At 56.8% G+C, this 26,234-nt stretch overlaps 1 protein-coding gene and 1 long non-coding RNA gene across 3 annotated transcripts in view; both read right to left on the bottom strand.

The window, feature by feature from the left end:
- Positions 1-564: 564 nt before the first annotated feature.
- Positions 565-26,234, bottom strand: part of CACNG3 (calcium voltage-gated channel auxiliary subunit gamma 3) — a 27,231-nt gene continuing 1,561 nt past the window's right edge. Inside the window, exons 3-6 of one of the 2 annotated variants that reach the window (XM_042037484.1) lie at positions 25,960-26,153; positions 5,639-5,722; positions 3,151-3,291; positions 565-2,050 (exon numbers count right to left, since the gene is read on the bottom strand). In XM_042037484.1, the coding sequence (XP_041893418.1) occupies positions 1,539-2,050; positions 3,151-3,291; positions 5,639-5,722; positions 25,960-26,143 (921 nt within the window). In that variant the 5' untranslated portion in view covers positions 26,144-26,153 and the 3' untranslated portion in view covers positions 565-1,538. Of the gene's footprint in view, positions 2,051-3,150; positions 3,292-5,638; positions 5,723-25,959; positions 26,213-26,234 lie in introns of those variants that run through there. The other variant, XM_042037483.1, reaches the window with a different exon arrangement.
- LOC121669030 lies at positions 19,648-25,953 on the bottom strand. The gene is made up of 2 exons (XR_006017589.1): positions 24,940-25,953; positions 19,648-24,669 (listed from the first exon to the last, which is right to left on the bottom strand). It is a non-coding gene; the product is annotated as an uncharacterized LOC121669030 (long non-coding RNA).

Below are 26,234 nucleotides of genomic sequence, written 5' to 3'. Positions count from 1 at the left end.
GCATTCTGTGGTTCTGTGAAGAAAGGGCCTGCAGCCCTGTGCTGAGGGACAGGCAGCCCTTGCTGAGGCTGTTTGTGGAGCTCCAGGGAGGATTTCACTCCAGCAGAGCTCCTGTGCCAGGTTTCCCAGTGGCCTGCCCATTATTCCCAGGAAGGATTAGGATGTGCCTTGTGAGCAGCCATGCTCTGACTTTGGGCAGCAGACCCAGGGCAAGGCTGTTCAGACTCACACAATGCATACCAGATGTTCCCCTTCTGCCGAGAGCGGAGTAAACGAGAGTCCCGCTGGCCCCAGATCACCCCCGGGGACCCTGTGGGAATCTGCCACTTCTGTCAGAAGGTTAAATAAGATTTCAATTAAGTGACACATCATCACAAACCAACTGCTTCAAAACTGCCTCTGCTTAGATGAGCTCTGCTCCAGTGGGAGAGTTTAAAGCCAAACCTCCGTCTGCTCACACACTCCCTGGCAGTCCCAGACTGACCTCCCTCCTCCCTGCCGGCCACGGCGCGCAGTTCTCCAGTGCCCACAGCAGGGTCAGTGCGACCTATTCAGCCAAGGAACTTGCCAAACTGGACAATTTTATTGTTTTTCTCATGGATCTCCCAGCCATTAGGGAATCACATCCCATCCGCATGCGGCTGCAGCCGCTCCCGCAGCACCACGGTTGCGCGTTGCCCCCTCGGCTGTGCCCAGTCATCTCTGACTGCGTGTGTATCAACTGTAGGGAAGTAATTCATTTTCTTGCAACATTAGAGGTGAATTAAACGCTGGATACTTGCTACCAGTCACTGGAGTAATTCTGCTCCTGAGTCCTTTCATGGCCTGAATGGAAGGAAGGAAGGAAGGAAGGGAGGGAGGGAGGGAGGAAGGAAGGAAGGAAGGAAGGAAGGAAGGAAGGAAGGAAGGGAAGAGGGAAGGAAGGGAGGAGGGAAATAAGCCCTTTCGAGACCACAGAAAATTGCAAAAGGATGTTTCTTCCAACCCGACATGACAAAATTAAATTCCAAGCTATTTAATGCATGCACGAAACGCCATAGAGGAACCCAGCCCGAGCACTCCATCCAGCACGACAGGGAAAGGGGTTCGGAACACAAGCATTGCTCCGGCACTAACTCAGTGCTTCCAGCTCCGGACTTCCAGGCGATTCCACTTAAATGTAACTACCGGGTTAAGGGTTCTCACAGATAGGGCTATCGCCAGCATTTCCATGGACACACAGCTACGGGAACACTGCGGTTATGATCACACGAACGATGGAGACCTTGGGAAGCCGCTGTCCCAGGGGGTTGGAGCCTGCTCAGTCCGCAGGGCACCAGGGCCAGGGTCCCAGCGTGGCCCCATCCCCTCCCCGCCGGGGGTCCCGCTCCCACCGCGGGCGCAGTGGCCTGGTCCGGCCAGTGGCATTTCAGGAGTGAAAAACCAGCCCCACGGGTGGGGGCACGGGGAGCCTCTGGGTTTGTCCTTAAAAACGGGGTTTCACAGGTTACACCGTCACGAGGGTGATGCCATGCAGCCTGCCCACGGCCCAGCCCGCCTCAGACCGGCGTGGTTCGTCTGTTGGCCGGGTTGTTGTGCAAAGACTCCTTGAACTCTTTGGGGATGGAGTTATGGACCTGTAAAAAACCGTGGTCCCGCTCCGAGTTGAGCAGCGTCCCCATGGTAACCTTGGAGGGATCCCTGGAGAGGGTGAACATGGAGATGTCGGTGGAGGGGATGGTGCTGAACCCTTTGCTGATGGGCGACATGTCCCGGGAGCGGGGCTCGGTGGAGCGGGAGCTGGACCGCCGGCGGAAGCGGTACCTGTAGGGGGGGAGGCGGGTGAAGGCCGACTTCTTCAGCAGCTCCGAGTGGGACCTGGCGCGGATCTGGCGGTGCTTCTCGATGTACATGTGCACGGCGATCACCCCCACCATCTCGGCGATGATGAAGGACAGTGCTCCGAAGTAGAAGGACCAGCCATAGGAGTAGCTCTTCTTGGAGTCGCTCTGCCCCGGGTCCCCTGCGTTGGCCGAGATGTAGACTATGATCCCGATGATGTTGCTGAGACCTGAAGCGGGGGACAAGCAGGACAGGTGGTCACCTGAGCGGCAGGAGTGGATGGGGGCACATGTCCCCACAGGGCACCAATCCTTCTGCCAGCACACTTGGGCCAAATTCCCTTGCAGACCTCTGCTGATGTCCCAGGATACCTGTCTATTCCCTTACACCCAGTATTCCTGCATATTCCCGGATATCAGAAGGAAAGGAGGAACAACCACTATTTTGTCTAGAAAAGGGACATTTCAGGAGCTGGTTGTGCTTTGCTTTGCCGAGCAGTGAACACATGAGCCCGGCTGGTGCCATGCAGCAGCAGAGCCAACCCGAGGAGCACAGGGGGATCCCCCCAGCATGAACCCCAGATCGCCATGGCCCTGGGAGCACAGGGAAGCTGGGATGGCTCCGTCTCTTTCCATTTCTGGTGGAGTCCTGAGGCTTTGTTTGGGACAGGGGCAGCCAGCGGGGCTGTGCCGCAGGCTGGGGAGAAGCTGGTGCATTCCCAGATTTACTTATTGAATCGATTATGTTCTCTCTGCTGTTTTCTCATCTGCATCAGCAGCTCCTGCCAGCCAAGGAGGGAGAGTCATTTGTCTTTTTGTGGGGAGAAGAAAAACACAAAATAGAGCAGTTCCTTGAGACAAAGACATTGTCACGCGATAATCAGGGGAAGCATTGGGGAACAGCAGAGAGAAATGAGTAATCCAGCAGGAACAGCCTCTCCAGAGAGCAATTTCCACGTGGGGCTGCGGCAGCCCCTCTGCCTGCTCCTGCCGCTGCAGGCACAGTGCCCACTGACTGTCCAGGATGGAGGGCAAAGCCCCCAATCCCTGTCCCGGTGGGATGGCTGCACTCCAGGAGCCCCTCCTGGGCTGCAACCCCCACACAGGCTCTGCTCGAGGCAGAGCAGGGGGTACACTCGAAGCCCTTGGCACAGTGACCATGGCCAGAGACCCCTGATAGTTTTTCCCTGCAATGGGGATTTTCCCACAGGGATGGAACAGCTCTCAAACCTCAGAATCTCTCTGTGCTGACAGCCTGGGAGGATCCACACCACACCTCCTGCTCCCCTGTGTCCCCCCAGGCTGGAGGAGCCACCTGGGAAGCTCCTACCTGCGGAGACGAAGAAGATGCCAGCGCTGAGGATGACGTTGTGTTTGCTCTTGTAGAACTCGCTGGCGGCCACACACAGGCCCCCGAAGAACAGCAGCCCCACGCTGAGGATGGGGAAGATGCTGGACGCTCTCACTGCACCTGTGGGACAGGGAGAGGGGCAGGATCAGCCCCCAGCACCCCCTGCACCAACACCAGCACCTGGGAAGGATCTGTGCAAGGGCACCCCTTGAGCTGCAAGGATGGATGGGGACACCCAGCACCAGACCCCACCATGAATCCTCTGCTTGTCATGGAATCCTGGGATGGTTTGGGTTGGAAAGGACCTTAAAGCCCAACCAGTCCCACCTCCTGCCATGGGCAGGGTCACCTTCCACTATCCCAGCTTGCTCCAAGCCCCTTCCAACCTGGCCTTGGACACTTCCAGGGATGAGCAGCTACAGCTTCTGTGGGAAACCTGTGCCAGGGCCTCCCCACCCTCACAGAGAGGAATTCCTTCCCAGTATTTCTGCTGTCCCTGAGCCAGCCCTGCAGATCCTGTGATTCCAGCCATAAAAACAGCATAAACCCCGAATTTCTATTTTTTTCCCCCCCTCTCCTAGGTTAGATCAAGGAATTATGTCTTCCAGCCTAGTCACACAGCCAGCACCATCAATTTACCTTCCCATTACCAAACACACCACCCTCAGGTTTTGGCTGGAGTGCCTCTGGAGTCTGGAGTGGCAGAAATCCCACAGATCTCACCAGGCTGGTGAGGAACTGCCAACCACATGGTCAGGAACCTCTCCCATAGGGCCCAAACTATCACAGCTGCTTTGGAAGTAAAAATTTACAAATTAACATACTTCAATTTCAACAAAAAGTAATTTTCCGATGTAGGGGAGGAACATGTTCAAAATTAACAGAATGCCAAGGTCCCAGAACCCAGCTGGGACAATGCTGTGACCCCGGTGCTGGGCTCCATCCCTCAGGATCAGCTCTGGCAACACTGACAGCAGTCACTGACTGGGCACTACACAAAGAAGAGACTTTCCTACATGGATCAGCTTCCAAAATGACAGTAGAGAGTAATGAATGCAGCAGATCACTACCTGCTGCACCAAAAATACACTGTGCCTTGGTTTGGACTCTCATGCCTCGATTAGGGCTGTTATTAAAGCAGAGAAATACAGGAAAGCTCCATTAAAATTCCACTCAGGGGGCTTTAAAATAGTCTTTTTACTTTTAATGTGAGAGGGGGTGGGAGATCTTCAACACTAATCTACTAAAACTGCAAAGCCATTTCATTAAACTCGTTCTCCTCTCTGCTGTGAGCAGAGATGTGGAAATTTGAGAGTCCAGAGCAACAACTGGATGAGCAGCAGCTGGGTCAGCCGGGGGGGTTGGGGTTGAGCACCAGGCAACGGGCACAGGGCCCTTCTCCCGGGATTCCTTCCTGCCCCAGGAGCTCAGAGAGCATCCAGGGCTGCCACTGCCCCCCTGCTGCCGTCTGTTGTTGTTTGGAAACGCAGGGGTTGGGATGAGCCCTCAGCACGCAGGGCCCACAGTCTGGCACATGTGTGGCTCTGCATGTCGGGGGTGTCATTTGTGTCCAGCCTCTGTCACTGGTGCCTGGCACATGCTCACACATGTGTGTGCCCAGCACTGAGGGGACAGTGCCCCTTGTCTGCAGGGTCACCCTCACCCAGCCTTGGGGCTGCCCATGCTTTCCCCTGGAAGAGGGGAAATTTAGGTGAGATATACAGAAGGAATTGTTCCCTGTGAGGGTGGGGAGGGCCTGGCACAGGGTGCCCAGAGAAGCTGTGGCTGCCCCATCCCTGGAAGTGTCCAAGGCCAGGTTGGATGGGGCTTGGAGCAAGCTGGGATAGTGGAAGGTGTCCCTGCCCATGGCAAGGGGTGGCACTGGTTGGGCTTTAAGGTCCCTTCCAACCCAGGCCATTCTGGGGTTCTGTGTGAAAGCCTGTGGACCTGCCCCGAAGCTCTGCTGGCCCCTGAGACAGGAGGCCCCACTTTTCCCAGGAAAGCTGCCAGTTCAGTTTCCCTCTGTCTCCCTGTGCTTGGCTGCCACCAGCAGAGCACATGGCAGATGCTCGTTGTGCTCTCCAGGCAAATCCAGCCTGGCTGGAGACTCGGGGAACAGGGACACCAGCACGGACAGGGCATGAACACGTGTCCCTGTGGTGCTGCACCATGGACCTGCAGGGTCCCAGTCCTCCATGGGGGAATACCAACAGACTCAGGCTGTGCAGCAGCTGCTGGGACCAGCTGTGGGGACAGCGAGTGCCAGGCCAACGTGCCATTAACATGTGGCACTGCGACATGGCATGGCCATGCTTGCATGACCCAGAGGGTCCTTGCTGCTGCACAAGGAGCCTGGGGGGCCGTAACCCCTCAGCCTTCTGCTGGGTGAAGCTGGAGGAGAGGAAGGGGGTGCCCTGCAGTGTGTGAGGGGACCCAGGGGATGTGTGCCATGGGGGAGCAGACTCACGGAGGAGATACTCGGCTGTGTCTTGCTCGTAGTCTGCATCCTCAGGGAAGTGGTCGATTTTCTTGCACACTCCTCGGAAGGTTCCTGGGGAGAAACAAGCCAGGAAATGCTCAGAACCCTGTGCTGGCCAGGATGTGCAGCAGCCCAGGGGCCTTCATGTTCTAAATGGGGACACTGAGACACAGTGTGGGACTGCTCTGGAGCAGCAAGGGGCAGGGAGAGGTGGGAGGAACTGCAGTATCTCCCTAGAGGAAGGGCAGCCCCCTCACCATCCTCGCTCTAGAGCATGTGGTCAGGTCATGCTGGCTCTGTCCCCTCTGCCATGGGACCCAGAAGGACCTGTCACCAGGGACCAGGGCCCCAGACAGGACAAACCAACCCTCAGGGTGTCCTGCATGGTGGCATGCTCCCAGGCTGTGCTTGGGGGAGCTGAGCAGCGTGACAGGCATCAATTAAAGCCTGAAGATGAGGCTCCGGAGGAGGCAAGCTGTCATCCAGAGGGAGACACAGCATCCGAGGGAGAATTGCCTGCTCCCGTTGCTTTGGGAACTGTGGGAAAAGGGGTTGGTTGCACTGGGCACAGTGAGGACACGAGCTCCACAGCACAGCCCCCAGCCTCCTCCTCTTCCTCCTCCTCTCAGCTTTGAGCTTTCACCCACCTTCTCCCAGTACCCAGAGCCAGCAGACTCTGCCCCACACACCCCAGAGCTGCCCCCCACATGTCCCTTTGCTCTGCAGCCATCAGGCACTGCCAGAGCGGGGCTGCACCAATGGAGCCCTGGGCTGAGCAGGCATGGGCAGAGCAACATGCCCGGCTGACCAGGGGAGGGGGCGGAAGGGGGACAGCCCCAGCTCCACAGTATCTATTCACACTCTGACATTCATTTTGTCTCCTTTACTCCCTCTGTTCACCAACTGATGCTCGTCGTCATGGCAATGCTGAGCCACCTGACACACAACTTCAGCCTCCAAACACACACCACAATAAGGCTGCAATCCCAAAAAGCCCCCTCTGACCTCCAAGATGCTCCGCAGGGAGGGAATCCTGCCCCTGGGAACTGCAGCTGGAAATGGCTCCAGCTGGATGAGGCAGCTGCTCGGGGTCCTGGCTAGGGACACAGCCCCCAAAGCAGCTAGGCCACGTGTCACATCCTCAGCCACCAGGTCCCTGTCCCCTGGTGACAGCAGATGCAACTCCATGTGTTCCTCTCCCAGCTTTACAGCTGGGCCTGGGTAAAGGACACTGGGATGGTATCTCAGGGGGACTTGCTCTGGCACCGGCTCAGCCACTTGCTCTGGGCACTCGCAGTCCCTGCCAATGCCTTACCTGGGTGCGCCTTCCCAGCACCCAGCTGTGCCTCCAGAGCTGGGCACAGCCCACGCCACCAGCATGGCTCGTGCTCTATGGACAGGCCGGACGGGCGGCTGCTGCCTCCTCCCAGCCACCGCTGCTGGTGCTGCCAGCAGTCGGGCTCCTCTCCCAGCCGGGAGCATGCCAGGCTGCTGGTTCCAGCACACCCCAACCTGCTCCTGAACCCTTTCCCAGCCCTGGCCATGCCTGTGCCGTGGCTCCGTGCTGGGAACCTGAGTCACAGCCCCGGGTTTGATTCATCTGCGGCCGGGCAAGCGCCAGCACAGGCGGTGCTGCTGCCGGTACCCACGCCCCTCTCGGCTGTCTGGGTGGTGGATCTCAGTAATTTCCTCTCCCTATTAGTATGAATCCCAATTAGCCAACTTGGCTTATCGCCGCGCTTCCCTGCCAGAGCCCAGCACAGCCGCAGCAAGCTCTGCGCAGCGCCAGAGGCTGTGCTGGGCACCCTGCTCAGCCGGCCCTGAGCCCCCTCGCCCACCCCAGCACCGGTCAGTAGGGAGGAACCAGTCCTGCCTGTCCCCTCCTTCAGCAGGAGGGGTCAGCGTGAGCAGCCCCAGCTCTGCCACCAGTTGGTGCCATCAGGCAGGTGCCACCTCTCTGCTCACCCTCCGCAGCTGCCGCACGCCCCTGGCCAGGAGGGGAGCACGTCCATCCACCTTCTGCCCCAGCCTCACCCAACTGCAGGTCAGAGTCTCCACGTAATGGTCTCACCTTAATCCAGGGAATCCCCCTCCAGCTGGGAAACCTTCCCGGGCTTTTTGGGTATATCAGCAATGGGACCGTGGGCCGTGTGGTGCCTGCAGGGTGTCTCTGCCCGGCGGCCCCAGGCTCCTGCAGCGAGCCCTGCCTTTGGGTGACACCGGATTTAATTTGGAAGCGACGAAGTCGTACTTCACACTCTGCAGCCGCAGGTTTGTACGGGCATCCCTCCCGTCCCCTCCCCTCCCCGCCCGCAGGGCTGTTTGCATCCCGCGCTCCGCGTGATCCTTCGATCCCTCTGATCCCCGCCAGCTCCGAGCCTCCCCAGCCGCACGCTGGATGCTGTGAGTGCCCCCGGAGCCCCCCAGCCCCGGGCGGAGGGCAGGGCTTGTGCTTTCCCTGCTCTGCTCACTCGTGCTCCACTGTACGCGCGGAGCTCCCGCACCGCATTTATCGGCACATGGAGAGGCAATTAATTGATTTGATCTCAGGTTGTTTTCCTCTCAGAGCCCTTTTCCCCAGGGAGGGCTAGGGGGACGGGGAGGGGGTTGTGAGGGAAATACGGTTACAGTGGTGGAAATACAACCAAGAATATCGATCCCAGCCCGACGAGCCAGAAGACTAAAGAGCTCCAGTTCTGGTGTTAAAATCTCATTACTTTTCATCTGGTGGAACAGTTTTCCAGGGACCATTCTGGGTGTTACTGGTGTGTGCAAAGGAAGACTCAGGCTGAGGAGGATGAGCTGAGACCGCTCTTAAATGAGAACAAAATTCCTTTCTCCCCTCCTACTGGCTCAGCCAGGAGTCAAGGTCACATTCCAGTCCTCAGCTCTCTGCTCCTCCCGATAAACCCAAGTGAGTTATCTCCCAAGTTGTGGCTTCCAGTAATGGCCTTCCTAAAGACACTGTGTTACACTGAATCCATCCGAAGGAAGTATAGGTCATTATGGTCTAAGTTCTCTGAAAATTAATATTTTGGAGAACCAGAGGTCGGAGCTGAGCTGGGAAGTGCTGGGGTAGGAAGGAGCCTGCGGCACAATCCCAGACATGCTCAGGCTCTGCACTCCCTGAGTAACAAGAGCAAGATACCTAAATATCTCTGAGGGATTAAAACTTCAGGGCTCATCTTTTTTTACCTCCCACCCACCTCCCAGATGCTTGGAGAGATGGAAAGAAATTCATCCATATTCCTTCCCTTTCCTAGCTCCAGGCTCTGCAAGGGATCCTGAGGCTCTTTGCACAAGGTCCCTGGTGCGAGATTGCGGAGCTGCGGAGTTTTGGGTCTGTGTTAGCCATGGCCAGCACCCAGTGGCCACCGCACAGGGCTCAGCAGGTGGCACCAAACAGCTCCCGTGCCCCTGCGGAAGGCTGCAGGGGTCCCAGCCACCCCCCAGAACCCTGTTTGCCACCTGCATCATCAAATTTTCAACACAGCCTGGGTTCAAAGACACACAGCAGCTTAGAAGAGCATCAGAGAAGGCTGGTGGGATGGCTACAGGCTCTAGATCCACAGTTTGGAGCAACCCCACTGGAATTGCTGCTGGAGCTGAGGACAAGGGGTGTTCTCCACCAGGGCAGGGAAGCCTTGGGGAGCCAGGTGACCTGTCATTGCCATCCCACCATCTGTGTGACTCCTCAGGCCATTACTGTCACACACATCTGTTGGCCCCAAGTCCACTGGAGAGCAGCTGAATGAAGGCAAAATCTGAGAGCCCCCAGCCCTGCTCTGGTGTTGGGATGGGTGCTGGGCTCCTCAACACCTGGCAGTGGGAGGAATCCTCCTCCTCCCCAGGACTGAGTTCTCCCGCAGCACATCCCCGTCGCCCCAGCAGCCCCACACCAGCTTCCCCCGGCGGTACCAGTGTAATCTGGCTCCATCTCCATTTCACACCCTCTCCCCCTCTCTGCGGTGGTGGCTTGTGGCTGAGCAGAGGCACCTACACAGATACGCCTGTTCTGAAGGACATTTTTTCCTGTTTTTATATACAAAAAAAAAAAAAACCCCACCAGTGGAAAAAACCCAAGTCAGATGAAAGGAATGCAGGACCAAGGAGGTGGCAGAGGTGGCTCTGCTGTGCTGGTCGAGCAGAGGCCAGTGCAAGCACACACCTGAACACACATGGCAGGGGGGGGAACCGAGCCCCTGTGCACCCCCACGGCTCGGCAGGGTGTGGGGAGCAGGAGATGCCTGTGATGGGCATCCCCACGGGGGACACGGTGGGCACAGCTTGGCACTCACACCACGGGTGGGCTGGGAGCTCCTGCCAGCGCCAGCCCGCGAGGTGCCAGTGATTGGCGCGTGGCACAGGGACTTCACTCCCTCAGCAGTGCTAAAAGGGAAAAAAAAAAGGGAAAAAAAAAATCTACATTTTGACAGTGACTCATCATCTCCCATTCTGGAATCTGTGGGGTTGGTGCAACCTACACAAGGCAGCTCAGAAAAGCAAAACAATTCTGAATAATAGAGAAGGAAAAAAAAGTTTGCAGCTGATGGGTAATTTCCAGCCCTTTGCTCTGAGGGTTTTCTCATTTTTTCTCATTAGAAAAGTAATCAGGTAACACTCTGGAGCTGCTTCCAGGGGCTCCCCCCACGCTCCCCTGAGCTTCCTTCCTCCCTGCATCCTTCCAACCTTCCTCCCTCTGTCCTTCCACACTGCTGGAGCTCATGGCAGGAAAACACCACACTCCTGGGAAGATGCTGGGATGGGGTAGGAAGGTGCAGGGGCTGAGGTGAGTGCAGGGGTCTGGGTGGCCCCTTCTCTGCTGTCCCCTCATGGCAGCTGGCAGACTGCTGTCCCCTCCATGGCACATGGCAATGGGCAGCAGCTGCCGACGCCAGGAGCCCTTGGATGATGCTGGGGAGGAGAGCACTCATCAGCATGTCTTAGGAAATCATTTCATGTTTTATCTTTAACAGTGAATAAACATTGATTTTTATTTTAAAAGGTAATTGACATTCCTATGAGAGCGCAATGAGTGCTGGAGCAGCCGGAATCGGTGTAAATAAGCCATGTGCTAGAAATTAATGAGCTTCACTGACTGAGTTTATCTGTTTAAATTAATACAATTCTGGCAATTATAAAAAATAATGATCTTTGGTTTGTTTGCTTGCTTGGAGACACTGATGGTAGGAGATGGGGCAGAGTGGGAGGCCTGGGCCCAGCCGAGCATCCCAGTGCCCGAGGTGCCAGGACCTCCCTCCGTGTAGCTGGAGCAGGATCCTGCTCCCCTTGTTTAATGAACATTTTAGATTTACTTGGGTTAACTGATGAGCTTCTGGGAAGGGTTTGCCTTCCAGCCTCCTCTTTGGCTGATGGTAATAGGGGCAGCCAGCTCAGCTCAGATTCCTGGATCCCACAGCTTTTACTAACAGGATGTGGAGAAGGCGGGTCTGTCCTGCAGGCTGGGAGCTCTGTGCTCGTTTGGCAAAGGGGGCTTGGGCTCATCCCCATCCTCCTCCCCTTTCCACCACTCCAAGAACTGCCTAGAGCTGACAGAAGCTCCTGGCCCAACTGTGGTACGAGTGCCTGATCTTTAGGGTCTCTTCCAACCCAAACCATTCCATGATTCCATGATCCCAGCTGCCAGCTGGATAATTAACGGAAGGATCCAGACACACTCATTTGTAGGAGTGAGTTGGAGCCACATGTTTCATGTCCAGAACAGTGGGGACAAAATCTGCCCAATTGGGACCAGAGGGTAAACCAAGAGTCAAGAGTGTAAAACCTGGGATCCTCTGGTTAAACAAGCTGCCAGTAATTCAGACAAAGAGAATCTGTGAGTGTGGGTGCTCCGGTGTCTGCTCCCACCCTGAGCTTGGCAGAGGCCGGATCATCCCCAGGCTGCTTAAGCACCTATTTATACTAAGGAGGAGACAAGCTGCATTATGATGGGGAGCTGGAGGTTTCACTTCACCAATATTAAAATGTCCTCTGAATTTCTAAAAACCTATAAATGACAATTTCATAGCTGTGAAGCGTGGCATCCAGCACAGGGGAGTGCTATTTTCGATTCCGTGTTGACAGCTGAAAGGGAATGGATCACAGAATTAAAAACTAGTTGCTGCTCAAGTCCAAGCAATCACGGCTTGATTATGCTTCTTATGGGCACACAGAGGCGAGTCCAAGGCACCAGCACAGAATCCTGGAGCTTTGAGAGGTCAATTCACAGAGCAGAAAACAATTACAAGCCAAATCACTTAGGAGAATGGATTTAAGCATAAAAGCACAACTGTGTACAGAGAATGATTTAAGAGTGTTTTGCCTGAAAACTCATCACCATGACGGGAGTTTGCATTGGTTTAGAAACTGCCTGGCTAATAAGTAAACAGCTATAAAAATAAAAACAGGCCCAACAAAGAGAAGAAAGGAGATATTCATAACTCTGAATATAAATCAGCAACTTGGAATTGTAGAGCACTGATAAAGGCTCAAACAAACAGCAGAAAAGCATCAAAACGTCCTTCCCCAGTGCATTGGGATGAGCAGCAGCAGCAGAAAGGAGCAGTGCCACCCCCCATCACCAAACAACGCAGCAGCGTTAGTCACAGGCCCCAGAAATGTTAAATAACTGATCACAACCACGGCATTTCGCATCCAGCACATTCTCATCCCGGAGCCCAGGGAGAGCGGAAGGAGCCGGCTGAGCAATCACCAGCTGTATGGAATGCTGCTTTGGGAAGGGCGAGGGTGGAGAGGCTGAGAGGCTGCTCTGCCCACCCTGCCTGGAGCAGGGCTGCTGCATCCCCTACGCTGCCCCAGGGGCTTGGGCTGGGACCTGATGGCACAAGCAGGGACTCAGAGCAAGGGGACCAGCCATGGACACAGAGTGACAAGGTCACCGGTCACACTTGCTTTGGTGCAGCCAGCAGCAGACTGGGGCAGGGACAGTGACCAGCACAGACACTGGCAGGTAATGGTCAGCCTGAGGGCCAAAAGGGAGATCCTGGTGTGGTGAGGTACAGCAGCCTGGAAAAACAGTCTTACTCATGGAATCATCACAGAATCCCAGAATGGCCTGGGTTGGAAGTGGCCTTCAAGACCATCCAGCCCCACCCCTGCCATGGGCAGGGACACCTTCCACTATCCCAGGTTGCTACGAGCCCCATCCAGCCTGGCCTTGGACACTTCCAGGGATCCAGGGGCAGCCACAGCTTCTCTGGGCACCCTGTGCCATGGCCTCCCCAACCTTAATATTCCCTATTTCAAGGTGAAGCAGCTGCTTAAATTTATGATCAACATCCTGGTCCGTGTTTGAAGGAGGGTGTAACTAAATTTGTCCCATAAAAAGAGGGCTCAGGGGCAGAGGCTCGGGAGGTGCTGGAGGAGCCCGGTGGGCAGTGAGCCCCTCTGTGCCCTCTGCACAGCTTGACCTCAGCCCGGCACTGCAGTTCCAAGGCTGCGAAAAGCAAATCATTCTCCAACGGAGCCCCACAGTGCAGAATATCCAGGCTAAAAATATGTAAATGGCCATGAAAAGCACTGTCAGAGCTTCAGCAAGATGAGCCAGTCGCCAAAAGGCAATTTCGAATTTCCGAGCTCGCTGCACGAGGCATTAAAAAGGTCACTATTTCTGAAATAAGGATCTTTACAAATAAACACATTTGCCGAGGCCTCGGTGAGTCATGCCAGAGCGGAGCACAGAGCATTTCCACCCTAATGCTCCTGACAGGCCGGGAGCAGGGAGATCTTTTCATGTTTACAGTTCATCAATAGTTATTACAGCTGCACAGTCAATCTTTAAAGCCCATTTAGCCTGGGAGGAGGCTCGGCAGGTTGTTTTCCCTGAAAAAGTGATATTAAATTTATTATGTTCTTCCTCTTTTATAGCATGGATTTGAAGGTAAGCATTTGAAGTTCAAATACATGACTGCCATTCCAGCACCTGCCTTTTAAAAAAATATATCTATACTTGTGTCGCATCCTCCTGGTATAAATATTTGAAGTTTTCAGCTGATGTGCTAAAAGGGCCTCGATGCATCACAGCCTATTTATTCCAGGGAATACAGTGGGCATTGTGCTGCTGGTTTGCTGGTGTGGGAGAGAGGTGCTGGCACCCTGGAGCCACAGCTCCCTGCTCCCCTCCCCACTGGTGCCAGGCTCCCCCTGGCCGGGGGTGCGGGTCCAGCCCGGCCCCGCAGGTTCCGAGCACGGACGGATTTAGCTCCTGCCTGCCGGGAGGCAGCGCCGCCTCCTCACCATCTGCGGGAGGGAAGCAGCCCCGGGGAGCAGCTCCAACGCCCCAGATGGGGAAAGCGATATTCAGGAGTAGCACCATAGTTTCACTCTTAGCTTTTTTTTGGAGAACAAGAAGGGACTCTCCTGCAGACGGAGCATCAGGAGAGAACTTTGCTGGTGAACGAGTGAGTGACACCAGCCTCATCTTCCCCCTCCAAGAAATGAAAGCTGCCCTTTTGAGCTGCCCAGAAACCCAGAGCCATTCCCACAGCACAGCACTCGCCCTGCCCTGTGCGTTTGGGAGCCCCTTGACAGGACTGCACTGGCAGCAGGCTCCCTGCCCGGGCAGGGACAGGGCATGGTGCATCTCGTCCATCACACATCACTTTGGGATTTTACAGCACCAAAAGCCCCCAACACATGGCAGCCAGCTGCTCGAGGCCCCTGAAACACTCGGTGCCTCAGACAGCCCGCGGGACTCATCTGTCTAAGGCTGTGATGTCCTCCCCACACTGCACCCTCCGGCCCCGGGAGCAGGACCCTGCTCCTGGCTACAAAGCTGCTCCACCCGGGTCAGAGCTGGGCAAACTGCTTCATGGTCCCTGAGCCACTTACACCATCACCTTGGCCATTAAACAGCCTCACCTTCCCCAGCTTCCCAAACCTGGCTCAAAGCACAAAATATTTTGCTAGAAAAAATCTGGGCTTTGAAACAACCCCAGGTCCATCTGGCCCTGCCATTCCAAATACCAAACAACCCCAGTTCCCCATGGCTCTGCCCTTCCAGGAGCCAATGAGAGCTCTGGTGGCAAGAGGAGAAACATGTGAAAGCCCCATAGATGGTGAAGCAGAGAGCTTCACCATTCACCCAATGTTTTCCATCTTCCTCTTTTGCATTAAATCGCAGAGAGAGCCCATCCTGCTGCTGCTGCAGCCAGGTGCTGCTCTGCTATCCATCTTGAGGACAGCAGGAGTTCCCCCAGCCCCATGGCACTTACCTGGGGCTGCCCCTGTGGTTTTACTCCCCTATTTTCAGCTCTGGCTCATCCCCAGGGTCTGTGGCGTTGCCCTCAGCCCACACCACACATCCATGCAGGGAGGGCTGTGCCTGCAGCAGCCTTTTAATGGCTCTGTCCCAGCTGCATGCAGCCCAGCAGCTCCACCTGGTTATCACTGAGGGCACCTAGCTGCTCTCTGGATGATGCACCGGCAGTTTGAGCTATGAGCTGGAAGGAGAATGGATGGTGAGCAGCCCTGAGGAGAGCTGGAGAGGGACTGTGGACAAGGGCATGGAATGACAGGACAAGGGAGAATGGTTTCCCACTGACAGAGAGGAGGCTTAGATTAGATATATGGAAGAAATTCTTCCTTGTGAGAGTGGGGAGGCCCTGGGACATGTTGCCCACAGAAGCTGTGGCTGCCCCATCCCTGGCAGTGTCCGAGACCAGGCTGGATGGGGCTTGGAGCAAGCTGGGGTAGTGGAAGGTGTCCCTGCCCATGGCAGGGGGTGGAACTGGATGGTCTCGAAGGTCCCTTCCAACCCAAACCATTCCACCGTTCTGCGACTCTGTTATCCCCAATTTACGGACGGGTGGTGGAGCACTGGAGAGACGCAGATCACAAGCATCTGCTTGCTTTGGGCGCTCAGCTGGAGCCTCGCAGATCCGGGGATTTCACAGCCCTGGAACAGGCTCTGCGCGGGAGGTGACGCTGCTGTCACAGCCCGGCCTGCACCGCCAGCGGGGCTGAGCCCCCGCCCGAGGAACAACTCCTGGGGGCTGATGGGGCGTTCCGCTTCTCCTATTTTATGGAAGACTTCTCTTCATCCCGAACGGGAAATCTGTTCAAACTGACATTGCAAGTTATTTCTAAAGAGTGACTGAGCTTGTGTGCCCTGACCAGCACAGGGCCGTCACCGAGACCCTGTATGAGCGGCACAGACGGTGTCACGCACACCACACCGGTGCTGGCTGCACGACGGGCAGCAGCTCCCATGGACCCGATGCCACCACGGCCGTGGCCCTGCACGCTGCAGTGGGCGCAGGGGCCGTTCCGTCCCCGCAGCCCCACACCGCGGTGTCCCTCGGGGCCCCGCCGAGCGCGGCGCCGGCAGACGGGGCTCAGCGGCGGAGGCGGCGGCGCGTCTGTCTCGCACCTCAGCCGTGCTGAGCCGGGACTGGCAGCGCAGCCGCACGGCCCCGGCTGTGGGGATGCACCGGAGCTCAGCCGGCGGCACCGGCCCTGCGGGGACGGGCTGAGCTCCCGGGAGATGCTGCAGGCTGAGGGCGGGGGGCGGTAGCAGTGGCAATTGGGGCAGGTTGGGGCGATGTACAGAGTGTATTTAATGTTATTATATGCAATTATTTACAACATGCACACCACCTCCCCCAGCCTCGCTGCCCTCGCAGGGCCACGCTTCCGCTGATGGGAGACAGAAGCAGAAGCCCCGGCTCCTGCTCCTCCCCAGCTGAGAGGTCTCACACCCCGCTGCAGCTTTCCTGCTTCCTATGCAAGGCGCGATCACTCTGATCCTTCTCCAGCTTCTCACACTGGAGAGAAGGCCAAAGACTGATGTACAGAGAACAATTTTATCTTTGGCTGGAGTGTGCTGAGGAGCGACAAGAGATTCTCCCAGAACGGGGAGAAGAAGCCTCGGGGCTGCGAGAGACTCCCAGTCCCCGGAGCAGCCGGGGCGGGCAGGGTGATCAGCCCGTGCCCATCTGGAGGGGTCCCCGCTGCCAGCCCGGTGGGGCCGGGTGGCACAGCTGCTGTGCCGTGATAAGGCTGCGGGGCTGAGAGAGGCTGCTCAGGCAAATGGAGGATTTGGCAAGGATGCCAGCATCCCGGCAGCAATGACTGTCTCAGCTGGCAGGGACACACAGCCGGGCCGGGGCAGGGACAGCTGCGGGGAGGTCACAGTCTGCCTCGCCAAGTGACAGTGACCTTTCCCATCCAGGCAGCAGCCCCGGGCCGGCTCGGGCAGGAGGCACCCGGTGCAGCCCCTTGCAGTGCTCCCGTGATGACGTTGTGTGATGCGATTGGGGATGCTGAGGTATCACATAGAGAGCTGCAAGATGTTGGTGTTCAACACCCAGCTGAGCAGCACCGGCCTGGCCTGAAGGGTTCCTATTTCATGTTAGGATGGAACCCAGCCTCTCCAGGGGGATGGAGGTGCCGTCTCTGGGACCAGGGAAGTTCTGCAGGACACGAGCCGCTTGATGACAGTGCCAGCAGCACAAGCCAAGACTGATTTTAATAAGTTAAATCAGGCACATCTCAAAAGGGCCATTGCTTGTTGGTAATCTCTCTAGGGGTGCTCTCCCCTCCCCTCGTGATTCCAGGCACGAACTGATATTAAAGGTATAATTAGAGGACAATTAGCAAATTACCAGTGAAATTGTAACTGTGACCGTTCGAGAGGCATGAACACAAATGTCACCCTCAAACACCACCTTTCGTCACTGCTCACTACTGCCCAAGTCCCGCAGGGTGTATCACCAATACCAACACCCTCGTGGGTGTCCAGCGACCCCCAGAAAGGCTGGGGGGGGTCACATGTCCCCCCTTGCTCCCTGTACCCATCCCGGCACTCCTGTGCACCCCAATTCTTCTCCTTCAATACACACCACTTGGCAAACAGCAAACACACAGAGCCCTAGGGAGAGCGACAGGATGGTACAAGGGGCTGACCTGCTCCCCAACCTGCCCAATGGCCTCCCTGCATCCTGGCATTTCCACAGGACTGTATTATTAAACACCACCATTCCCAAGGACCTGACACAGGAGCAGCTCAGCCTCCCTCTGCTGCCCAACAGCACGAGATTTGTCTTTACATTGTGGTGTCAGAAGATAAGAAACAGGCAATATCTGAGAAAATCATCACCCCCTATCACCTGCTCAGCAGCCACAATCCTTCCTCCTGCTTCTCCCTGCCATGACTGTGAAAATCCCTGATCAAGCACAGCCACTCACCAGTGAGTGAGGGATTCCTGCAGTGTTCAGGGGATGAGTGAAGCCCAGCAGTCCTGACACAGCTCAAAAAGGACCAAAAGCCTATTGCAAGAAGACCCTCCACTTCTCCTCTGGGCAAGTGATCATAGAATCTTAGAACCCCCGAATGGTTCGGGTTGGAAGGGACCAAAAGGCACAGGACAGTTCAAAGCATGCAGCATACCCTGGCCTGGACTTTTCATTCTGAAGACACTTCAATACCTGTTGCAGGTAGAAGGCAGGGAAATCACAGCAGTGTGGGATCAGAACATTCCGCAGCCATCCCCGGAGCCCCGGGCTGACCCAGAGCCGGGCCAGGGGCGGTGTTTCCCAAGGGTTGTGTAACAGGTCCCGGTGCGGGATGCAGCCCCTGCTCCTCCCCGGCACAGCCTGCGGAACCTCCCTTGCGCCGCAGAGCTGGCAGCACACACACGCCGAGGGAGAGACACCCGTTGTCACCCCGGCACTGTCATTCTTTATCACTGCAGGTGTCTTCTTAATCAGAGCCCTTATCTGGAGCTGCTGCACTCCCCGAGAGAGCCGCGGCTCCTCACAGCCCGCGTGGCACTGCGCAGAGCAAGCGGCTCCCCACTCCTCACCCCGAGTAAAGCTACCCAAAACCTCTGGAGCCGAGCCCAGCAGCCAAAGCAAACCCACCTGGGACCCCTCAGGAGGGACGTGAACACCTCCCTCCTCTCCCCACCGAGCACTAACCCAAAATGCATCCACTAGCTTCAGGGGATCTCCTTCCGAGGGTGACTTGAAAGACTGAAGTGGGTTGTAGGTGTTGCAGCCCAGCTTCAGCCCTTTTGGAAAGGGAGTGGGGCAGCGGGCAGGACCACTCCCCACGTCCTCCCCATCTCCCGGCGGGCACTTTGCGGGGACTCAGGACACGGGTGGGCGCCTTTCCCCTCGAATGCCTTGGACTGACCCAGCCCCGGCACCCGCCAGCACTGCTGCGTTGAATGAGAGTGGATCCCCGGCAGCTGCCTCCTGCCAGCGCCGTGAGTCAGCCAGCGGCACTTGTCAGCAGGTGAGGCAGGGAAGAACCGCCCTGCCAAGTGGGACCCCTCGGGCAGCAACTGAACAACCCCTCCACACTTTCGGATTAGTGCATTTATATAATTTTAAGAGCATTTTTGATTTTCCCGAAAAAGGAGGTTAATGTCTACTTATGAAGTGCACGCTGTGTTCATTAAAAATCCATGGTGAAACCCATGTGAACAGGAACCACGGAGATGCGAGAAGCCCTGAGCAAGATTAACGCTCGGCTGCCTCACCTCATCCCGAACAGCAGAGCATGACAGGTCTCCACACCTGGTCTGTCCCCTGTGCAGAGCACAGCGTGCCCAGCAGGGCTGTGCCAGTGAGGATGGGAGGGCATCACCCTGTGGGCCAGCGGGGAGGGTGCTGGGGGACTTTCCCAGAGCCGTGTGAGGTGAGCACCGCTGAACTCACCTGGCTTCACGTTATGAAGGGCAAGACTCACGCTGAGAGAAGGGATTCACCAAAGGCCACGCAGCTCTTGGCAGTGGAGCTGGGCATCGCTCCCTGGCTGCTCCAGCAAACGTCATCCTGGCACCTCCTGGCCAGTCCCCACCTCGCTGGGAACGGGAGGATCTGGCATCCAACCAGATGAGGCATCCTCCCCAAACCACAGCTACCCGCAGCCACCAGCACTGGGGCTCGCAGCCTTCGTTAGCCATCCCTAATTATTTACAGCCGGCATGGAGCCAGTGACCTTGCACGGGAAAAAAACCACTTGAGCCTCATTCAAATTCAGCCTTCCACCTCTATTACACGGGAACAGCTCCGGAGATGACAGGCTCTGCACCACGCCTATGCAGCAGTAAAATGCCTGTTTCTGAGCTGTTCACAGCATACATTTTACTCATCACGTGCTGCTCGCAGGCAGTGAGGGAACCGACTCTTTAACCCACCCCACAAGTCAGGATTTTTGCCCAGGAAACACTGCAGCATCCCAGGAGGGTGAATTTTGCACCCTCTGCTCAAAGCAGAGCTGGTGGCAGTGAGCTGAGGTGCAGCTCCTCCCCGGACACTCTTCAAACAGCCGTGGAGCTGGAGGCACGGCTGCTCGGAGCCACGGTGCCAGCTGGCAGTGGCACGAGACCCTCTGTGTCCAGAAGGATTCTTATGACTCGTGGCTTTTGGCCATGTGCCACAAGAACATGGGTCTGGAGCAGCCTGAGGGTCCAGCCAGCCTCATTTCCATCTCCATTAGAGGACAGTAATTCATGTTTATGCAATACATCCTCCACCAAGGCGAGACTCAGGGATTCCCTAAATCCAAGCTTGTGCCTGGGTGTTGTATGTGACCCCTTGCAGAGCCCCGTGTCCAGGGCAGGTGTTCAGAGCTGTGTGATGGCAGTGCCAGGGGCTGGGCTGTCCCTGCTCCAGGCTGTTCTGATGGGAAGACTCTCTGGGTGTCAAAGTGCAGCCATCAGGTAGTCTCAAACAGGTAAGTGTCCCTCTCCACCTTCATCCATCACCTCACCTTAGGTGCTTCCACCACACCACATCCTCCATTTCCATCACACACGAAAACTCGATGCCTCCCAGCCCTCAGATAACAAAGAGCGAACAACCTCTTTCCACCACCTCCCCAAACCTGCCTTGCTGCACCAGCCCCACCTCCCCCTGCATCCCCTCCAGCCCACACCGACAGTCCCCACCTGTGCACCCCTGCCCCACAGCCGCCATCCCTGGGCACTCCTCATGGGCACCCTCAGGCAGAGCCATGGCCGATGGCATTGTGGGGAGCCATGCCAGGGGTGCTGGGCCTCTGGGCAGGGTGGTCAGTGTGGTCAGAGTGGCTGTGGAGGGCAACCTGGCAGCCCTACCACACCATCACCAGCACTGGCACTGAGCTGGACCGGGCGCTGCTGAGAAGTGGCACGTTGGGGTGGTGATGAGAATCTATCACAGACACTGACCAGACAGAGGAACAGGATGAGCAGCTCCTTAAATACCTGCCTATAATGAGTAGCGAGAAAAAGTGCTCCATCATGGGTGATTGCAATCTCAGGGACATTTGCTTGGCGCTTTTAAAAATTAAAGATAATAACTTTCTAACAGAAACAATCTTGCTGTCACCTTGGGGAAATTCTCTGCTTGGCCTCACTCAGAGGGCTGAGAGGAGCTGGAGGCGGGGGGAAGAGCTGGTGCCTGGCCAGGGCAGCCACTTCCAGCCCAGTTTAATGACTTCTCTGCGACCCAGCTCAGCTCAGCGGAGCCAAAACCAGCCATGGACAAAACCAACAGGGGAAAACGGAAATTCAGGATCAAGGGCAGGTGCTTTCCTGCACCTCACACCCCTGCCAGGCCTACTGGAAAGGGCAATGGAAAATGGAATTAAAAAATTAAAAATCAGGGACTTTGATGTGGAAAGTAGCAGGCCACACACGTGGCTGATGGGAGAAGCTGATGGGATCAGTTAAAATAAACCCGCAACTGAAAGGTCAAGGCAAAACAAGGAGGAATTCTTTCATTGTGTTGGAAGGAGCTTTCCTGAAGGTGTAAACCAGCACTGGATCATGACGGTGTAACTGTCAGTCACGGAGCAGAAGTGACACATGCTTATTTATTCATCAGATACTTCTGTTCTGTACTTGGAGACAAATAGGCTCCTGTATTCTGGCAGGAGCTGGGGGGATGCTATACAGCAACTGCAAAGTGTAAACATGGAATCAGGAGGACTAGAGAACTTCCTCCCAGGAGCATTCAGAGAATAAGCTGAGAAGGCTTCTGAAGATCTAAAATGGATTTTAATAAACCTTGGCATTCTGTTGAATTTCTAGAAGACAGAAGAAGCTGGTTTAATGCCAGGAGTGATGTGATGGGCAATGGCAGGAGCTGTGTCCCCAGCACCGCCTGTGGGTTAGCAGAGGTGGGAACGGGGGAGGAGGCAAATGTCAAACAGCCTCGTGGAACATAGATTTACCAAAATTCATAATTTTTTCTTGATATAGTTACAAATTCAGTTGATAATGGAAGTCACTAACATAATACATTTAAGAGTTCCACAGGGTATTTGATTTAGCTCTCCTGAAAAAGTTAAAGACCTGTATTATGCAGAATCAACAGCACTTTATTAAGGGGACTGGGAGCTCACAGAGACAGTCCCTGTCATCCAAGGGATGTTCCTGCACAGGATCTGCTGTTACTAGGACAGTGCTGAGCTATGACAACATCTTTATTTGAGAGTATTGAATAAAACATGAAATAATTGGGAGTAAAACAGGGCAATGGCAGAGAAAAGACTGATGGGAGTATTGATGAATGAGGAAGGTGGGTCAGGCAAATTTGGGCAGCTCGGTACCTTGGGCTCATTCAGTGATGGCCATCTCTGTACAGCCAACTCCAAGGATTAAGAGCGAGGAACCAGGAGAGCAAGTTCCAGTTTGGGGGCAGGAGATGCTGCTCAGTCCCACCAGATGGGCTGGGGGCCCTGCCACCCTGGGGACTCCCTGTGAGGGGCTCAGTGACCTCAGTGTACAACCAGACTCACAGCAGGCAGAACAAAGAGCCTGCGTGGCTACGGGAGACCCAGGTACCAAAGATTATTGATTATGTTCAAGGGGAGTTTGAGGAGCTCATGAGCTCTCCAATGGAACCACCAGCCCAGGGACACGGCTGATCACCCTCAAGTGCAGCCTCCAGGAGTGACCATCCATCCACCACTGAGCCATGCAGGAGCTGCAGGTCAGGTGTAGAAAGTACTGGGCAGCGTCCTGGGGGCTATGGGGTCAGCTGATGGTACCTGCAATATTATGTTTAAATCCAGACAGGATCATCCCAAAAGACCAGCCCTGAGAGGTCTCCAGGTTCAGCAGGGAGGAACTGCTGGCTGGAAAAGGCTGTGCTGGAGCTGCTGTGGGGGACACTGGAGGGGCCAGAACGGGCCCAAGGGGGACAGCTCAGCCAAAGGAAAGCTCTGGGACAGAAGATATCTGTGTCCCCTGCAAAACACCCCACGTCCCACCCCAGAGGAATGCAGGATGCCGAACATCCTCTGTGAGGGAGGCAGGCAGAGCAATGCTTGGCCTCCTCCAGAAATGACAGAGCACTTTATTCTGATGAGAGGAATGAAGGAGGAAAGGAAAAGTACTACATCGCCTTAAAATATGGTATTTTGAGCAGCCTTGGCCAAATCCTCCTGCTCCTTCTGCCTGTTTCAGATCCGCATGATGCCATGGAGCTAGTCCCAATCTACACCACGCAGCAGGGAGGACACGGAGCCTCCCTGCATTTAATGATGCTGCATTTAATGATGCTGAATTTAATTAAGTTTGATGAAAACCAAAGTTCTGTTAGTTTCTTAAAAACACCACCAGCCTAAGCAGCTATTTCTCAACTTCAGCTCTCTCCCCAAAGTGCCGTGTGCTTCCCTCCCTTCTGTACCAACACAGCAGGCATGGAGGAAAGCAAGTGACACTGAAACAGCCACGGGGGACATGCACCGACCAGTGCAGCTCACACCTCAGCTGGACACACGAGGGGACACCTGCCAAGCGTTCACATACTGTAAAAGCAATAATCAGGATCCAAACGCTGCGACTCCAAGCAGACTATCCCTCAGTCTGGAAACACCTGCCTGGGCTCCAGATATTGAGTCAACTGCTAATTTGTGTTTCCCAGTGTGGGCGTCTCTCCATGGGTCTGCGGCGGCTCCATTCAGGATTTATCCGCTCTCGCCGATGGGCTTGTGACGCTCACGTGGTGCGTGGCTCCCACGCAGGCGCTGCGCCGGGACCGCCAGGGATGCTCGGAGCCGGCGCTCACGTCGGGCAGCTTCGTGCTGAGCCACGCGCGCCCGGCCGCCGGAGCCACGGGGGCTCCACGCGCAATTCCTCCCTCGATACCCGCGTTCAGCCCCCGCTGGCGGCGGGAAGTTCAGGGCTGAGGCGGTTCCCAGCGGGCAGGGAGCTCTGCTCGGTGCTAAAAGCGTCTTGTGCACCGCAGGAGAACCGGCCCCTGCGGCACACCGTGCTCGGTCCCGGCACCGGGGATGAAGCCTCTGTCCCTGTTTCAAGCCCGATACAGTGAGCGCACAGAAATCAGGAGGCAGCAAGGCCCTGCAGCAGGAATCACCCAGGACCTGCTGCCTGTAACAGGTACAGGGTTCGGCCCCCAGCGCTCCCCCGGCCGGGGGGGTCCCCAGCCCCCGCCCCAGCACTGTCCTTCCCCCGCACCGACGCGTGAGCCCTGCGCAGCTCCGCTGGGGGAAGTTTTCCCTTCCCAGCATCGCACGGGTTAACAGCCTGCGAGGCGCCTTTCTCCTGCAGAATCCAGGAGGGTGGTAAGCAGCCCCAGCACGTCCCCCCAGCACCATCGCAGCCCCATATCCTTCCCCCGAGCACAGGCTGGGACCCTCCCTATCCCTGACGGGGTGCTGCAGCCCCCGCAGCCCCACTGCCACCCGCACCCACACGCAGGGGATGGCGGAGGCCGTGCCCCGCATGAGGCCTCGGTGGTGCCGCAGGTATGGCCGCGCAGCCCCGCACGGCTCCCACTCCCACTCCCACTCCAGCAGCACTCAGAGCACCAGCTCGGGGTGGGATGTGGAACAGGCAGTGCTGAGCCCACGGTGAGCCCATGCCCTGCTGCTCCTAGCCCCGTGCCCAGGCTCAGGGTGGTGGGCTGTGATCCAGCTCTGAGCTCTGCAATGGCACTGCCAAGCCCTTTCCCGAGGGAGCTGTGCCCAGGGCAGTGGGGCCTCTCTGGCTCCTTCCAAAGCAGTGATCGATCACAGTGAGGGAAACATAAAACATTGGCTGGAAAAAAAAAAATACAGGTAGCAAACCGAAGAATTTTGGAAATTACTCATGCCTCCAGTGATCCCATCTTTCACATCCCTGGCTCCTGCCTCCTTGGCTCCCTCAGCCCAAGAGGGGAGACAGACTATCTCAAATTATTTATTATGGAATTAGAGCATGATCCAAACCCTCCTTGAATCAATAAGAAAGCTCTGACTGACTTCACTGGGTTTAGGACCAAGCACCAGGAACAGACAGGGTATTTTTGCATCTGTGGCCGTGACTCACCGAGAACTTTCCAACGTGGAGGAGCAGCTCAGCGCCGTGGCTCGCCTGCCCCCACCATTGGAGGGGTCGCTCCTGGACTGGGGCAGTCAGACACCCCCAGGGCCCCACAGGACAGTGGGGCAGGTTCACCTGAGCACACAGGACACCCACTGCTGCCACTAATTGTAAAAGTTAGGGCCCAGGGTGATGCCATCGGCCATTTTTTGCTGCGCAGGTACCAGCACCTGGCTCTGTTAAAGCTCACCTTTAACCACAGCCTGTGGGTGCTCAGAGACACCTCACCCAGCAGCTCTGGGGCAAAACTGCCCCAAATTGTGGCCTGTGCTGCAGGAGGGCGGCAGCTGCTGGGGCCTCGCCAGACAGGCACTGCTGCGGGAGGGAAGCAATGGGGCGAAGCGGCGAGGCCGGGCAGGCAAGAGGTCGGCCGTGGGGCAGCCGTGGTGGGGCAGCCCCGCTGTGGGACCGCCCAGCCGTGGGGACGGAGGGACGAGCTGCGGTGGGGCAGCAGCAGCCCACCTTGCCCCGCTGTGCTGCTCAGAGGGAAAGGGCTGGCGCTGGTGCTGGGGCTCGGTGATGAAAACGCCGGGTGCGGTGGGTTTCCCCCTGGTGACAGGGACGCGGTGCCGCCGGAGCCTTGGAGAGGGGCAGCAGCCGCGGGCCTCTCACTCACACGTTCCTGATCAGGAGAGGGACCTGTGGCCCCTCAGCCCGGAGCTCCCCGGGAGGACACAGCGCGTCTGCCGCCGCCAGCGCTGGTCCCCAGCACGGGGGGACCCCGCAGACCCGCTCCCCCGGCCCCCACGCCCCGCGTGGAGCAGCCCCCGTGAGGTTCCACCTCGGTGCCACCGCGAGTGCCCGAGGAGGGGTGCGGAAGGCGGCAGCGGGGAGCGGCAGGGCCGCCGGGCCGGGGGACGCTCGGATGGCGGGGGGATGCGCCGCTCGCCAGGGGCCCGGATCTGGGGTGGGGGGTCCCGCGATGCAACCCTTCCCCCGAAGTTTTGGGGCCGCGGGGGTCGGTACCTTCCAGGCAGCACGTCCTCCAGAGCCCCGAGTGGGTCATCACCTCCTCGTTCTTGCGGCTCGTGTCGTTGTCGCTCATGGACTTAGTCCTGCACACGCCGCGCGAGTAGAGCCAGTAGTCAGTGCCCACGGCGATGGTCATCAGGCTGAAGGCTGCGAAGGCTCCCACCGTGGTGACGAGCATCTGGACGCCTCTGTCACACATCCTCATGCTGCTCCATCCTCCGGCGATCGTACGTTCGAAAGAGCCGAAGGACGACGCCCGCCGCCCGCCG

This window comes from Corvus kubaryi, unplaced genomic scaffold (assembly GCF_017639235.1).
Source record: "Corvus kubaryi isolate FWS band 111438036 unplaced genomic scaffold, C.kubaryi_AGA036_p1.0 37387, whole genome shotgun sequence".
In the NCBI taxonomy this organism is placed as follows: Eukaryota; Metazoa; Chordata; class Aves; order Passeriformes; family Corvidae; genus Corvus; species Corvus kubaryi.
This window is presented reverse-complemented; position numbering and strand designations above follow the sequence as displayed.